The 18,413-nt window shown below is 38.1% G+C and overlaps 1 protein-coding gene across 1 annotated transcript in view; it reads left to right on the top strand.

Moving 5' to 3' along the window:
• The window catches only part of LOC140158409 (laminin subunit alpha-1-like), a 161,869-nt gene that overhangs the window by 63,051 nt on the left and 80,405 nt on the right, over nt 1-18,413 (top strand). The window contains 3 exon segments of the mRNA XM_072181501.1: nt 2,462-2,603; nt 3,751-3,928; nt 16,713-16,906. Coding sequence (XP_072037602.1) covers nt 2,462-2,603; nt 3,751-3,928; nt 16,713-16,906 — 514 coding nt within the window.

Below are 18,413 nucleotides of genomic sequence, written 5' to 3'. Positions count from 1 at the left end.
CCCAGTGCGACATCTTTTAAAGTAAATGATTCTTGTATTACTGATGCTACTGTCATTGCAAATGCGTTCAATGATTTTTTTTGCCTCAAATTTCACTACTTCAGATGACCCTGACCTTTTGGATACTTGGTGTGAGGGTCATCAAGGTTCTTCTTTTTTGACCAATGTTTCCACTAATTCACATGAGATTTTTAAACTTATCCGGTCTTTAAAAAATGGCAAAGCACCTGGACCTGATGGTATAACATCCACCATGCTTAAGCATACTGCAGCCCAGGTTGCATTTCCTCTTTCATTGCTTTTTAATATTTCCTCTGTGAGGGTAAAATCCCTGATGACTGGAAAAGAGCAAATGTCGTCCCAATACACAAATCTGGTAACATTAGTAGCATTGAAAACTATAGACCGATATCTTTGTGCTCCGTGGTTGGCAAGCTGTTGGAAAGAGTTGTTACAAGGAATGTTGTTGAGTATATGTACACGAGCGGGCTCATCTCTCCTCAACAACACGGTTTTATATCCGGTCGCTCTTGTACCACTCTCCTGACTACGGTTTGCCATCACTGGTCCCAAATTCTTGATAAACGATCTCCCCCTGATATTGACGTCATCTTTCTTGACTGGAGTAAGGCCTTTGACAAGGTCAGTCATTCTATTCTTTTAAGGAAGCTTCATCTGTATGGCATTTGTGGTCCGCTTTGGCACTGGATCGCCTCCTTTCTTTTAAATCGTTACCAATGTGTTCAGTTCAGAGGGCATCCTCTGAGTGGGTCCCTGTTAAATCAGGGGTCCCACAAGGGTCTGTGCTGGGTCCTCTTTTGTTTAATCTTTTTGTTTTAGATTTTTCAAATTTTGTTCAGTCTCCTCTTCCACAATATGCAGATGACACGCTCCTTTATAGGCCTCTATACTGGAAGATGACGTCAATATCATTCAAAATGATTTAAATGAAATTGTTAGCTGGTGCAATATTAATAAGATGGCTTTAAACCCAGACAAATGTAAGGTCATGAGGTTATCCAGGAGAAATGTTGCTGGTCGACAGGTCCCATCGTATGTCATTCTTAATAAGCCCATTGATGTAGTCCAAAGTTATAAATACCTTGGTGTTTTAATTTCCTCTAATATGAAATGGGGTGATCATGTCAAGTATGTTACTTCAAGAGCTTCAAGACTCTTTGGTTTTATTAGGCGGCTGGTCCGTTGTAACGATCCAGATATTCTCGTCAGATTATTTTCCACCTTATGTAGACCCATCTTGGAATACGGAATACCAGGGTGGCTCCTTACCAAATTGGTCATTTAAAATCACTTGAAAAAACTCAAAAACTTCTGGCTCGTGTTTGTGTTCCTGCTCCCCGGGGGGAGCTTAGTTACAATTTCAGATTAGAAGTGCTTAGTTTATCTTCAATGCGTAACAGATATATTTACCTTGCTTTGTCTTTTGTTTCAAAATGTTTGTATGGGAGGTATGATATAAATCCCTTTAAGTTTATCTCAGTGAATCCCCGCCACAACGAGAATTTAAAATTTAGTCACACCTATGCTCGCACAAATGGTTTTAAATTCACTGTTTTCAACAGATTTCCTGCTTTTTTTGATCAACTTCCTCAAGATCTCCGTAATCAACTTCTTTTCAGTTTAAATGGGTTTTAACAAATTCCAAAGAGCACTTCAAAAATCTCAGCTGGAATTGATTTTTATAGAGTGTTTCTTATGTAATATGTTTAGTTTATTCATTTACCCCACTCTAGTTCATGGGGAGAAATCCTGTCTCCTTCGGTGTGATCTCTGTTTTGATGTGTTGTTTTTGCAGAGTTTTTAGGTTTAGCCACTTTGAAAGTGACTTTTGTTACTCTTGGCTATCCTGCCAGAGGCTCTGTGTCTTGTTCTCCTGTTTTTGCACACCGAGGGAGTCTTGGATTCCTCATCATGGACTGGAGTCTTGCCTTTTAATAACTATATGAAAATAACTCATGTTAATTGCTGGTCAATTGAAAATGTTGTATACTTTTAATATTGTGCAATCATTGTATGTGTTTTACTGTATGTTTAATGTTTTTTATCTGGCAAATAAAATGAAATGAAATGAAATGAAATGAAATCAATCAAATACAACAAATTTAACATGATTTGCACGATTGTTACAGGAATTTAAGCATTATGTCAAAAGTTGATCTTAATTTCCTCCCAGAAGCCAACTGCCTGTCCAAAATGACAGGTAGCTATATAGCTAACACCCTGTTCCAGTAGAAATCCATACACCCCTATGGAAGACATGACTTTAATCTTCCACACAGGGAGTGTGAATATCAAATGGGGTTTACCTGAATTGGTGACTACATTTGAAATCTACCCCCTGTGTGGAAGATTTAGGTCATATCTCCATAGGGTGTATGGATTTTGACTGGAAAAGCACTTTTGAATTGTTTCAACATCATGATTTGTTGTTTGTTTTCAGGAATGTGCCATAGGATATTACCGTAGCAATGCAGATAATCACCCCTACTTTGGTACCTGTATTCCATGTGAATGCAATGGACACAGTCCTGGATGTGATCAAGCTACAGGACAATGCTTGGAATGTCTGCATAACACACAAGGTATGTGTATCAAATGGGCTATTCCAGTTGAAATCCACACTACCCCTGTGGAAGATTTTGGAAATATCTGAAACAGAGGGAGTATGTTTTTCAAATGTAATTGGTCAGGGATTATCATTTTGAAACTGTTACTCCCCCTGTATTATGGCTTTACCATTATCTTCCACAATTAAAGTGAGTATTTTAAATGGAAGTTATCCAAATGTCTATTCTATTCGAAACTCATACTCCCCCTGTGGAAGACTTAAGCTAAATCTTCCACAGGGGTAGTGTGGATTTTCAGGGCCTAGATTTCGACGAGAATCACAGAATCGATTCTCGTAATGATTCTCGTAAGATTTGGTTGCGAGAATCAACTTCTCGCATTGTATCATACAGTAAGTGCAGTGAGTATGATGGATTTTGATTCTCGCAAACCAAGACAAAATGTAGGCCCTGATTTTAAATGGAATAGCCCAATCTAACTGGCAGGTCCAATATTTTGAGTAATAGATGCTAGTGTAACATGGTTTCCATTACAATCAAATATTGTATCTGTTTTCACATGGTAGAGGACAGTAAAAACAACAATTTATATCATTTATTCTCATTCTTAGTCAGTGAAATATTATTTTAATACCTATAAACCATTTTATTGAACAAAAATTAAGTTACCATCATAAAATTTGCCTTATTCTTTAATGAACGAAACTCTTTTACAACTTGACCTCTTCAGTTGCGTGTACTGTAAGTGCAAGCATGTGCGAGTAAGTCTATGCATAAAACGGGCTACATACACACACCTCTACAACTTGCGCTACATATAAACACCTCTACAATTGTGTAACATGTTATCAATACTCATGATGACATAGGGTTATCTACAGTCTGTTAGAGGACATCCAAAATCATGTGATCCCACTGAATAAGAATAGTAATTGAAAAAAGGCCAAACTCTGAAATTCTATACACTTTTGTGTATGGTACTTCAAATATATGACCCATCGGGCTAAATCTCTGCAAAAGAGGCAACGTCCAATTTTCCGATTGATATATATAAATAGATGGCGTGGAATGAGTTTCCACAAAATTTCAATTTCCAGATGTTCCTTCCGAATGGTTGCAGTACTTCTAACAAACCACAAAATTTTATAATTGTTTTATACAGGTTTTAACTGCGATGAATGTGCTGTTGGATACTATGGTAATGCCACTGCAGGTACGCCATCAGACTGCACGCGATGCCCTTGTAGTCCTCCCAAGACACTCTCCACATCCTGTGCCCTGGTAGATGGTGCAGTGACTTGCGAGTGTGCACCAGGACACCTGGACCCATTGTGTAATAGGTGAGTGCTTCCATGTTCAAGTAGCCCTCTTAAGTTGGCATATGCAACCTGCAAGTTAATCTATTTATTATATTGGGTCACAACATGCATTGCTTGTCCTCTGAACACATTGTTTGATTGATTAGAATGTCTTTATTGTCTTTCCAAGTGACTGCGATTTGCAATTTAATATGTGAGTTTATGATGTGTGCTTTAATCCTAATGCCTGTATCATGCAAGGATAATAGGTTTTTTTATAACTTAACTGTGCTTTTTGGAAAAGTGGTTGCAGATATATTGATAGTATGCCCCAACATCGAATCACAACTAGTTGACTTAAAGTCCCATTCAGTTTGTTTATAAATTGCTTAAATGTGAAGGATAAATCATTCAAATTGTCATTTGATATTTTTGGAATGAAAATTTTGGCAAAAAACAAAGAAAAGAGCAGTATTGACAAAGCCCCATTCAAATACATGTAGCTAATTTATATCATGTATATACTGTCAGTATATAAATTACAGATTCATGTAAAATGCCTGAGTTTGTCTTAAATACAGGGCTTTCGGCTAAACCACTAGCAGGCTATGTTAATGACAATGACAATGACAAAGGTACCAAAATTTGAATCCTACTATAATTCACCAGAATCTGTTTGTGTGTTTGTGTATCTGTTTGTCTGTCCGCCTCTTTTCTCGGAGACTGGGGGTCGCGTTCCTCAAACTTGGTGGGTGGGTGCAGCTTGGTATGAGGAAGAACAAGTTTATATTGGTTAGTGGGTCAAGGTCACCCAAGGTCATCCAGGGGTCAAATTAGTAAAAACTGTTTTTCTCGGAGACTGGGGGTTGCACGTTCCTCAAACTTGGTGGGTGGGTGCAGCTTGGTATGAGGAAGAACGAGTTTGTATTGGTTAGTGGGTCAAGGTCACCCAAGGTCATACAGGGGTCAAATTAGTAAAACTGTTTTTCTGGGAGACTGGGGGTCGCACGTTCCTCAAACTTGACGGGTGGGTGCGTCTTGACCCGCAACAGAACAAGTTTGTATTGGTTAGTGGGTCAAGATCACCAGAGGTCATCTAGGGGTCAAATTAGTAAAAACTGTCATATGGGCATGAAACTTGGTGGGTAGGTGCATCTTGACCTAAGACAGAACAAGTTTGTATTGATTAGTGGGTCATGGTCACCCAGGGGTCATCTGAGGTCAAATTAGTAAAAACTGTTTTCCGCCTATTTTCTCGGAGACTAGGGGTCGCACGTTCCTCAAACTTGGTGGGTGGGTGCATCTGGACCTCAGACAGGACAGATCACCCGAGGTCATCCAGGGGTCATCTGAGGTCAAATTAGTAAAAACTATTGTATGGGCATGAAACTTGGTGGGTACAATCAACTTTTATAGTCAAATTTTTGGAAGGTCATTTTGGGGTCATCCGGGGTCATCTGAGGTCAAATTAGTAAAAAATGTCGTATGCGCATGAAACTTGGTGGGTACAGTCACCTTTTAGAGTCAAATTTTGGAAGGTCATTTTGGGGTCATCAAGGTCAAATTACTATAAACTGTCATATGGGCATGAAACGTGGTGGGTACAGTCAACATTTAGAGCCAAAAAAAGTACAAACTGTCCTATGGGCATAACACTTGGTGAATACAGTCACCGTCAGCCAGGTAATCGCGACAGCCGAGAACCGCCAAATACGGGTAACCGCCTGGTCGCACGTTCCTCAAACTTGGTGGGTGGGTGCAGCTTGATATGAGAAAGAACCAGTTTATATTTTTTAAGGTCAAAGGTCAACGACCGGGTCAAGTCTAATTTCAAATTGCTCATATGGAGCTCAAACTTGGTGGGTGTGTTGACCTTGGACTAACAAATAAAAGTTTCCACGGTGACCTTTTCGTCAGACCTACGGTTAAGAGGTCATAGGTCAAAAAATGTAGAAATTTTAAATTGCCTCTATGGAGCTCAAACTTGGTGGGTGAGTGGACCTTGGACTGACAAACAAAAGTTTCCACGGTGTCCTTTTCGTCAGATCTACGGTTAAGAGGTCATAGGTCAAAAAAGGTAGAAATTTCAAATTGTCTCTATGGAGCTCAAACTTGGTGGGTGAGTGGACCTTGGACTAACAAACAAAAGCTTCCACGGTGACCTTTTTTGTCAGACGTACAGTTAGAGGTCATAGGTCAAAAAATGTAAAAATTTCAAATTGCTCATATAATGGAGCTCAAACTTTGTGGGTGGGTGTAACTTTTGCCAAGGAAGCTCAGGCTTGCGTTTGTGAGGTCATCCATGGTCAAAGGTCAGGTCAAATTTCAAATTGAGGGCGAAAGTCGGTTCAAATTGCAAAAAGCTGCAATTGAGCTCAGCTGTGAGGAAAGTGATCCCAGCCAAAGGACACACCCTGATTTTGAGATCTGCAAAAGCCAATAACCATGATAGCCGAAAACCGCGAAATACGGGTAACCGCCTAGTCTTACTATAATTCACCAGACTCTGTGTGTTTGTTTGTGTGTCTGTTTGTCTGTCCGCCTCTTTTCTCGGAGACCGGGGGTCGCACGTTCCTCAAACTTGGTGGGTGGGTGCAGCTTGGTATGAGGAAGAACGAGTTTATATTGGTTAGTGGGTCAAGGTCACCCAAAGTCATCCAGGGGTCAAATTAGTAAAAACTGTTTTTCTCTGAGACTGGGGGTCGCATCGTTCCTCAAACTTGATTTGGTAGGTGCATCTTGACCCGGACAGAACAAGTTTGTATTGGTTAGTGGGTCAAGGTCACCAGAGGTCATCTAGGGGTCAAATTAGTAAAAACTGTCATATTGTCATGAAACTTGGTGGGTAGGTGCATCTTATAACAAGTTTGTATTGATTAGTGGGTCAAGGTCACCCAGGGGTCATCTGAGGTCAAATGAGTAAAAACTGTTTTCCGCCTATTTCTTCGGAGACTAGGGGTCGCACGTTCCTCAAACTTGGTGGGTGGGTGCATCTGGACCTAAGACAGAACAAGTTTGTTTCAGTTAGTGGGCCAAGATCACCCGAGGTCATCCAGAGGTCATCTGAGGTCAAATTAGTAAAAACTATCGTATGGGCATGAAACTTGGTGGGTACAGTCAACTTTTATAGTCAAATTTTTGGAAGGTCATTTTGGGGTCATCCGAGGTCACCCGAGGGTAAACTGCGGTCAAAGCAGTAAAAAATGTCGTATGAGCGTGAAACTTGGTGGATACAGTCAACTTTTAGAGTCAAATTTTTGGAAGGTCATTTTGGGGTCATCCGAGGTCACCCAGGGGTCATCTGAGGTCAAATTAGTAAAAAATGTCGTATGCGCGTGAAACTTGGTGGATACAGTCAACTTTTAGAGTCAAATTTTTGGAAGGTCATTTTGGGGTCATCCAAGGTCAAATTACTAAAAACTGTCATATGGGCATGAAACGTGGTGGGTACAGTCAACATTTAGAGTTATAATAGTATACGCCACGTCTGTCTGTCTATGTGTCGGGGTGTCAATGTGTCTGTCTGTCCGCCTATTTTCTCGGAGACTATGGGTCGCATGTTCCTCAATCTTGGTGGGTGGGTGCATCTTGCCTGCAGACTGAACAAGTTTATATTGGTTAGTGGGTCAAGGTCACTCAAGGTCACCCGGGGTTATCTAAGGTCAAATTGTTTAGTAAAAACTGTTGTATGGGAATAAAACTTGGTAGGTACAGTCACCATCAGCCAGTTAATCGTGACAGCCGGTCATTTTGGGGTCATCCAAGGTCAAATTACTAAAAACTGTCATATGGGCATGAAACGTGGTGGGTACAGTCAACATTTAGAGCCAAATTTTGGAAGGTCATTTTGAGGTCACAGGGGGCATCTGAGGTCAAATTAGTAAAAACTGTCCTATGGGTATAAAACTTCGTGAGTACAGTCACCATCAGCCAGGTAATCGCGACAGCCGAGAACCGCCAAATACGGGTAACCGCCTAGTTTTGATAATTTGTACGATCGTCCGGATGAGCAAATCACTGAATGGGCCTTTAATCACTATCTATGACTGAACTCTAGCAGCGGTTGTGCATATGCTACTAGCATTTGATCAGCGAAGAATTTTTAGATGCTTGCTGCAAACGCTTATATGGGCATAAGTTGGCACGTTCAACCTGCAAGTCAATCTCTACCACACCTGAATGCATTGGTCTATTCCAGTTAAAATCCTCACTACCCATGTGGAAGATTTTGGACATATCTTCTACAGGGGGAGTATGTTTTTCAAATGTAATTAGTCAGGGTTAATCATTTTGTAACCCATAATCCCATACTCCCCCTGTATTATAGCTTCACCAATATCTTCCACAGCTGGAGTGAGTATTTCAAATGGAAGTTGCCCAACTGCCTATTCTATTCGAAACTCATACTCCGTCTGTGGAAGACTTTAGCTAAATCTTCCACAGGGGGAGTGTGGATTTCAACTGGAATAGCCCACGGTGTGATTGGTTAGTGAGTACTTTAGAGACTGAAACTAGCAAATTGATTGGTGCATTTGTAAGTTGTACCATCATTTGCAAAGTATTTGGGGCCTTCAGGTGGCCTCTAACTTGCTTGAGGGCCAAATTTAGCTAAAATCCTTGTGAATTTAGAATGAAAAAAGAAAATTGCATAAATATGGTATATATGGGGTATAAAACAGGCATGGGATTTTCCAGTGGAAACACTGGAACCAGTCTTTTTTGATGTCAAAATTCCCGCAGTTTTATTTATTTTCAGCCCATTTTCAGGTGTTTTTGTCCAATTTTACGCGCTTTTCCAGCTTTTCCAGACATTTTCATAAATGCGTAGTCCCATGCCTGATAAAAACTAAAGCCAACTAAAATATGCAGTCTTAGGTGCCAGTGTGGCAGGTAGAGGAGCTAGCCTAATAGGGTAATCAAAGCTGTGACTGCTCCGCCTGTCCTTGGGCTTATTGTGGGTAAGTTTGATGTCGTGTAAATCTTTTCTTTCTTTCCCAATATCTTTACTCCATAGATGTGATGATTTCCATTTTGGTCAGCCTGAGTTAGCTCATGGATTCTGTACATCATGTGATTGTACTGGTAACTCTGAAACCTGTGACCCCATTACTATAGGGTATGCCTCAACTATCTTTCTTTCTTTCCCAATATCTTTACTCCATAGATGTGCTGATTTCCATTTTGGTCAGCCTGAGTTTGCTCAAGGATTCTGTACACCATGTGATTGTACTGGTAACTCTGAAACCTGCGACCCCATTACTAGGGAATGCCTCAACTATCTTTCTTTCTTTTCCAATATCTTTACTCCATAGATGTGATGATTTCCATTTTGATCAGCCTGAGTTAGCTCAAGGATTCTGTACACCATGTGATTGTACTGGTAACTCTGAAACCTGTGACCCCATTACTAGGGTATGCCTCAACTATCTTTCTTTCTTTTCCAATATCTTTACTCCATAGATGTGATGATTTCCATTTTGGTCAGCCTGAGTTAGCTCAAGGATTCTGTACACCATGTGATTGTACTGGTAACTCTGAAACCTGTGACCCCATTACTAGGGTATGCCTTAACTATCTTTCTTTCTTTTCCAATATCTTTACTCCATAGATGTGATGATTTCCATTTTGGCAGCCTGAGTTAGCTCAAGGATTCTGTACACCATGTGATTGTACTGGTAACTCTGAAACCTGCGACCCCTTTACTAGGGTATGCCTTAACTATCTTTCTTTCTTTTCCAATATCTTTACTCCATAGATGTGCTGACTTCCATTTTGGTCAGCCTGAGTTAGCTCAAGGATTCTGTACACCATGTGATTGTACTGGTAACTCTGAAACCTGCGACCCCTTTATTAGGGTATGCCTCAACTATCTTTCTTTCTTTCCCAATATCTTTACTCCATAGATGTGATGATTTCCATTTTGGTCAGCCTGAGTTAGCTCAAGGATTCTGTACACCATGTGATTGTACTGGTAACTCTGAAACCTGCAACTCCTTTATTAGGGTATGCCTCAACTATCTTTCTTTCTTTTCCAATATCTTTACTCCATAGATGTGATGATTTCCATTTTGGTCAGCCTGAGTTAGCTCAAGGATTCTGTACACCATGTGATTGTACTGGTAACTCTGAAACCTGCGACCCCTTTATTAGGTTATGCATCAACTATCTTTCTTTCTTTTCCAATATCTTTACTCCATAGATGTGCTGACTTCCATTTTGGTCAGCCTGAGTTAGCTCAAGGATTCTGTACACCATGTGATTGTACTGGTAACTCTGAAACCTGTGACCCCTTTACTAGGGTATGCCTCAACTATCTTTCTTTCTTTTCCAATATCTTTACTCCATAGATGTGATGATTTCCATTTTGGTCAGCCTGAGTTAGCTCAAGGATTCTGTACACCATGTGATTGTACTGGTAACTCTGAAACCTGTGACCCTTTACTAGGGTATGCCTCAACTATCTTTCTTTCTTTTCCAATATCTTTACTCCATAGATGTGATGATTTCCATTTTGGTCAGCCTGAGTAATTAGCTCAAGGATTCTGTACACCATGTGATTGTACTGGTAACTCTGAAACCTTCGACCCCATTACTAGGGTATGCCTCAACTATCTTTCTTTCTTTTCCAATATCTTTACTCCATAGATGTGATGATTTCCATTTTGGTCAGCCTGAGTTAGCTCAAGGATTCTGTACACCATGTGATTGTACTGGTAACTCTGAAACCTGTGACCCCATTACTAGGGTATGCCTCAACTATCTTTCTTTCTTTTCCAATATCTTTACTCCATAGATGTGATGATTTCCATTTTGGTCAGCCTGAGTTAGCTCAAGGATTCTGTACACCATGTGATTGTACTGGTAACTCTGAAACCTGCGACCCCATTACTAGGGTATGCCTCAACTGTCTTTCTTTCTTTTCCAATATCTTTACTCCATAGATGTGATGATTTCCATTTTGGTCAGCCTGAGTTAGCTCATGGATTCTGTACACCATGTGATTGTACTGGTAACTCTGAAACCTGTGACCCCATTACTAGGGTATGCCTTAACTATCTTTCTTTCTTTTCCAATATCTTTACTCCATAGATGTGATGATTTCCATTTTGGTCAGCCTGAGTTAGCTCAAGGATTCTGTACACCATGTTTCAGTTTTCAGTTTCAGTTTATTTTCACCATACAATATTATACAAACCAAATAATGAAAGAAATCATTGGTGGGGAGACCAAAAAGAGCAGAGCTCGAAATGTATGGTCACCCTAGAAGTTACAAATGATGATAATTATAGATTACTACCTTAAATAACTACTAAAACATGACAACTACAAACAAGGAACAGGACTGGGTAAGTGCAGAACAGGACCGGACAGGACATGTGCAACTAAACACTAAGGTGAAGGCAGTGATGATGGCATATAGCAAAATTCAAATTAACTATAAGTTACAGGTATAAAATAAACAAACCAATTAAGTTACTGATAATATGACAACAGATATGACTTATATTTTCTTTTAAATACATACAGTGATTTGGCATTCTTTAACTCATGTAAAATTGTATTCCAAATCAGAGGACCTTGTCTTCTAATTGTATTTCTTGCTAAATCAGTGTTGAAATTATACGGACGATAAAATGCGGATATGCGGGTGGGGTAGCTGTGATAGGACCTGTTTTGAACGAAATAATCGGCAAAATTAACAGGAAGGTTATTGGAAGCATAATTGTGCATAAATGAACAAAGGGTCAATTTGTGGATGTCATAAATAGTCAGAGTATTAAATTTCTTAAATAAAGGTGGAGTATGCTCGAGCCAGTGAGAATTTGAGCAGATTCTCATAATTCTTTTTTGTTTTAGATGGATTGAGTGGAGATTGGTGTTATTTGAATCTGCCCAAATTAAATTACAATAAGATAGGTGGGGAAGCACAAGAGTATTGTATAATGAAAACAATGTTTTGGAAGGGAGAACTTCTTTAAGGCGATACAAGATACCACAATACTTAGATAAAATATTAACAACATTTGAAGTATGTTTTGACCAAGTTAAAGACTCGCCTAAGAGAACTCCAAGGAACTTTGTATGGGAAACTCTGGAGATGTTGACCCCGTCAATGAAAATATTTAAATCATTATACACACGATTGCTATACCTGTTTTTAAACATAATGTAATTTGTTTTGTCTACATTTAACGACAACTTATTTGATTTAAACCATACAGAAAGCTTATCTAATTCCTGGTTAACAATAGTTATTAAATCAGGGAGGTTAGCATGCGAAACAATAACATTTGTGTCATCTGCATAGGTTACAAAAGCAAGTTTATCAGAAGAAAAAGCAATGTCATTTAGGAAAATGATAAAAAGTAAAGGGCCTAAGACTGAACCCTGGGGCACACCACATGTTATATTACGATATGATGAGTTGCATTCATCTAAACAAACATACTGAGTTCTATTGGTAAGGTAACTCTTGAACCACTCAAGGCACTTCCTCTGATACCATAATGATGAAGTTTATCAAGAAGAATGTGATGATCAATCGTGTCGAAGGCCTTCGAGAGGTCCAAGAAGATGCCCATTGTATGTAATCTTTTATCAAGGTCTGTAGCAATCTTATCATAGGCGGTAATGAGTGCCATGTAAGAGGAGAGCTTTTTTCGAAACCAAATTGACAATTATGAAGCAAATTATGACATTCAAGAAATTTATACAATCTTTTATGAATAATACTTTCAAAAATTTTGGAAAACACAGGTAAAACAGATATAGGACGATAATTGTTACATAAAGTAGCATCACCAGATTTGTAAATGGGAACGACACGTGCAATTTTAAGTTCATCTGGTACAATACCTGAGCTGATAGACAAATTAAAAACATGACATAAGGGTATTTTAATGAAATCAATTACAATCTTGACAATGTCTGGTTTAACGTCATCAAAACCACTGCTAGTACCAGCTTTAAATGAAGAACAAATATCAACGACTTCCTCAACATCAGTTGGAGATAAGAAAAGAGAGTGCATAGGTGATGGAACTGAATTGAGAAAATCATTGAATTTTGTGGGAGTTGAAGGAATATTACTAGCTAAATTAGGACCAACATTTACAAAGTAATCATTTAAACCATCAGCAATTTGCTGTGAATCGGAAACAATAGAACCATTAATGACAAAAGAATCAGACAAAGGCTTCTTCCTTCTGTTACCTAAAAGATCATTCAAGACACCCCAAGTCTTTTTAAGATCACGCTTGTGGACATCAAGTAAGTTACAGTAATACTGCTTTTTAGATGCACGAATAACAGAGGTCAGTTTGTTCTTATAATCTGACAAGGCACGCTTGTTAGAAGCAGTTGGTGATGATCTATACTTTCGATAGAGTTTGTCCTTTCTGCTGATAGACCTAAGAATTGCCTTGGTGATCCATGGTTTATGAGGAATGCCTTTAGCCCGAGAGATACGCTTAAGCTTAACAGGAAAAGAGCGATTGTACAAATCATTGAATTTTGTAACAAAATTGGAATAGGCTTTCAGAGGTGATGAATCATTCATAATATTATCCCAATCTGTGAGCTGAAGATGATTCTTAAAGCAATTAATATTATCTTGATTAAATGTACGACAATTTATAAAATTAGGACTATGTTTATGTAAATCAATAGCACCAGTAACTTGAAATACGGGATAGTGATCGGTAATGTTATTAACAAAAATACCTGACTTAATCTGCTTACTAAGAACATTTGTGAATATGTTGTCAAGAATACTTGCTGAGTTATTAACAATACGTTTCGGACGATCTATAAGTGGAAACATATCATGAGAATAAAAATTATTTACAAATTCATTAACCTTGTTGTCGGTGTCATAATGAAGAATATCAAGATTGAAGTCACCAGAGATGTAACACAATTTATTTTCAAGTGAAATGCGATCGAGACAGTTAGACAAATCAGAATTAAAAGAATCAACATATATATAGTACGATGGGCACGGTAAACATTACCAACAATGATGTTTTTGGATTGTGGAGAAATGATTTCAACAAAAATGGATTCAGAATGATCAATATCATTACGATCGGCTTGAATCAAATTTAAATCGGGTCTGGCTTTAAAAGATAATGTATTATGAACATAAAGAGCAGCCCCGCCACTTCTCCTACCTTGACGAGGGATACTTATCAAATTATAATTGGAAATGTCAATCAGGTTTGAATGATCCTCCTTGAACCAGGTCTCGGACAGGGCAATAATCGAAAAGGTGAAATTCAAATTTGAAATAAATGCATTGATAAAATCCTGGTTCTTGTTAAAACTACGTACATTTAAATGCAAAATAGAAAACCCAGCTTTAAACGACAAGTTAAAGTCAGATGAAGGATCAAACACATAGTTGCAAGAATTTAAAATGCCAAGGTTTTGAAGGTAATCATGCGATTTGTCATTAATACCAACTTCAAATAAGAAAGGATTGAATTTTAAATCTAACATCTTATTATAATCATAAGAATTATTGAAATAAGGAATAGTAAACAGAAATTCACCATCATCAAGAATGTGATTAAATGGGAAAATATCGCCAGAGCATTTGTAACAGAACCAATTGTCGTCTTCAAGATTACCATAAACACATCTTTTATGATACATAGCTTTACAGAACTTACATTGAATAGAATTGCAATTCACCTTATAAATACACTTATTACATTGATTACACTCAGCCATCACACTACCAACATATAACAAAGAAACACAAGAAACAAAGAACAAAATATGGTAAACAGAAAATAGACGAAAGAGATCAAAATATGTGTGCAAATTATATGACAAGAAACAAATTTTTAAAAAAAATACACGAAGAAAATCGAAAAATCTAAACAAGAATATGAAATAATAAGAGAATAAATATATGCAAAAATAAAACTGGGTTGGCGGGTCGGGGACACGGCCAGCACAAAAAAAAGGGATTATTTCATAAGGACATATAGATAACATAAAAGAGATGATCATGAAAGTTCATCTGATTTGGTATAAATCATGATTCTGATTTAAACCCCCGATCCAAACACAAGGAATTAATTCCGAGGTAGGAATCAACTCCTTGCGTCCGGATCAAAAGTTCAAATCAAAATCATAAAAGAGATGAATAAAACATGTTAATGGGAAATGGAAAAGAAACTCAACAAATGGTGATGAAAAATGACTAAACATACTAAAGGCATTAATTATCATGAAAACATATGTCTCAAGCAAACAATGTGTGGAAAAGAGATTTGTTGAAGTAAACCTTGTATAATCCAGGTTGAAGTACATTATTATTAACATGAGAAGATACTTGATTTGGTTTACAACTGCTACGGAACAATTCCACAAAACCATTGAAAAACAGTGATTATATCCGAGACGAAAATACTGTAGGCACCAGAGGGCTAGACCTCTAAACGTTTCTGAAACAGCATGTTAATTAATCAACCAAAATTTTGTTTTAATAACACTGATATTGAAATATATCGAATTAGAGTCAGATATATCCTTTGCAAAAATTTGATGTTAATGCAAGTCATTTATGAAAGTCACATTGAGCTATATAGAATGGCACAATAGAGACGGAAGCTCAGTGCAGCATTAATCAGAAACATAGAGATTATTGTCAATAAATAGCTTAACTTCAGTTCCTACTGTCTTGATAACAGCCTTCTTGCCATCCGCGATTGCTTGTCGCTTGATCGGCAAAAGCTGCTGTCTTCGCATCTGCAATTCCCTGGGTAGATGAGGAGATATTCCAAATCTGCTCTGGATTTCTTCAAACGAGGGGCCAATCGGAGCACATGGTCACGATCTTTCATCTGAATAAATTTGGCGATGATTGGGTCTGGCTTAGATTGGTCACTGCGCTTGGAGGGGAGACGGTGGCAGTTAGCAAAGAGAATTGTTTCTGATTTCTCGTACTTTAACTCATCCTTCAGAAAACAACGCAAGACTGCTTCACAGTCTTCATCGGCTGACCTCTTCTCAATACCGTAAAAGAGGAGATTCGCTTTTTTACTGTACATATCTGCTTCCAGACGTTGCTTTCTCAATTCCGTAATTTCTTTCATTAGCAAGTTGCGAACCCCAGGTACTGTTTCTTCTTTAATTACACGCACTTCGTTGTCAACAAAATCCAGACTCAGTTTCAGGTCAGTTACATCAGATTTAATTACGGCAATCTCGGATTTGATATTCTGAATTTGTTTGGAAATGGAAGCAAAGTTCTGCTTATTCTCCAGTCTCATAGTGTCTAAAAGGGCTTTCAATTCGGGATCCATAACTAATTATAGTTCGTAATCAGCAAGAGCATTTGAGTGACCAGCTGGTACAAGGTGCGGTGGAGCGTGATAAGCACACGTACACTCAAATAAGAACAGTTTATAATCTGCCGAACAGCATGCACGCATACACAAATACAATGTAATGGTGAGCACACGGTGAATACGGAAATTGAATGAAGCGGGTAAACATGCAGTCTGTGGCCGATGATTATGAGACAAAATCAGTCAAATTTAGCAACGGAAGGCTTTAAAAAGACATACCAAGCAGATGTGAATGGTCAGGAGAGTTCCAATAATCAGATGTAGTAAAAATGTAGCATAAAGAATCCCGTTATCAGTCACATAGCTGGGCCATACACGACGACACAAAATTAAACGTGTGCAGTGTCCGCCATCAATCGATTATTCGACCATGTGATTGTACTGGTAACTCTGAAACCTGTGACCCCTTTACTAGGGTATGCCTTAACTATCTTTCTTTCTTTTCCAATATCTTTACTCCATAGATGTGCTGATTTCCATTTTGGTCAGCCTGAGTTAGCTCAAGGATTCTGTACACCATGTGATTGTACTGGTAACTCTGAAACCTGTGACCCCATTACTGGGGTATGCCTCAACTGTCGTGATGGGACAACGGGGGACAACTGTGAACGTTGCCTGAATATGACGTATGGCGATGCTTCGCAGCAGAATTGTCAACGTAAGTGTTTAGAATATGGATGCTTTTGATAAGTATTTTATTGTATTCCTGTGAGGTAAGGAAGAAGGTTTTACCAAATGCGATTTTAGAAACACAAGTGCTGCATTCACCATAACATGACAAAACGCTCGTAAAGTCGGCCTCCTGTCCATTTTGTTTTATTTCCTGTTTATAAAATACCCATATCATAAGCTTTAAAAATAATATATCATTGGACTTTAAAAGATATTGAACTTTTCTTCTTCAGCAAAAGGTACCCTATTTCAGTGCTACATATGTCTATTTTTCCACATGGCTGGTAATAAATATCAAACAGTGATAATTGGCGGTCATTTCAAATCATCCCCAAGTCAACAAGATTCAGGAATGTCCTCTCATTGTTAGTTGTTAAATCCCACCACTTGAACAGGATTTAGCCAAAGCAAACAAATTTTTGAAAATTGAGTTACTATAATTATAACTGTATACAAACATTAGGCTATCATATAATGAAAACTCCAAAAGTCTAACATACTTGGTTATAAAGTTCTGAGGGTTTGTGTATTTGATTGATTTTTTTGCCTTATCTAAATTTCAGATTTGCTGCCTTTGGACCAGATCTTGTCACATATTGTCACATATTTTCTTATTTTTATCTGAATAAATTTGACGAGTTATATTTAGAGAATAAAGGTATCGTTTTTAGCCGCTGGAGTGCATCTATCGTCTCATATAACATGGGCGACATCATTATTTTAAGTAAAACAACGAGGCGAAGCCGAGTTGTTTTACGCCAAAAATAATGATGTCGCCCGTGTTATATGAGATGATAGATGCACGACAGTGGCTAAAAACAATACCTTTATTCTCATTCTTAAAACACTTCAATTCAAATAAAAATATCATACAAATTTTAATCAAATTGAACCTACATTTTGCAAGGAATTACCTAGGGTTTAAAATCGATCAGTCCCGTTGTTGCCTCCAATTGATCCAAATAGCGAGCACGCGTATCGCACGCGCTGACCCGTGTGATATCATGTCATATCACATATGGGTAAGCTGGGTAAGAACCAATAAGATTGCAGGAACGTTCTCCAAGTGTTTAAGAATTGCCGATATCTGAATAACAAGAACAATGTATTATATTGCTTTTTGCATCTGTACTTCTTTAAATGTAACTTAGCAAAGTTCAAAGCGGGACTCTAATTAGGGGCGGGACACAAAGTAGCCTAAATGCAATACTAGAATCAATAGTTTTAGGATAAGTAAATATATTCAATGTTTAAATGTTTATGGTGTATCTGTAAAATAAATATAGGCCTACGGTAATGATACACATACGTTATGTACAGTATTAATGTTACAATGTCATTATAGCAGGATTGTTATGCTCCACAGGCTAATATTTAGCAATTTTATGACTGTTATCAATGAATTGCAAGTTTTGATAATCTGTTACTATTTTGTTAATAACAGCCTGTAACTGTGACACTAAACAACCTGTGTGACCAGTTTTGATAATCTT

The sequence above is a fragment of the Amphiura filiformis genome, chromosome 8, assembly GCF_039555335.1.
Source record: "Amphiura filiformis chromosome 8, Afil_fr2py, whole genome shotgun sequence".
NCBI lineage: Eukaryota > Metazoa > Echinodermata > Ophiuroidea > Amphilepidida > Amphiuridae > Amphiura > Amphiura filiformis.
This window is presented reverse-complemented; position numbering and strand designations above follow the sequence as displayed.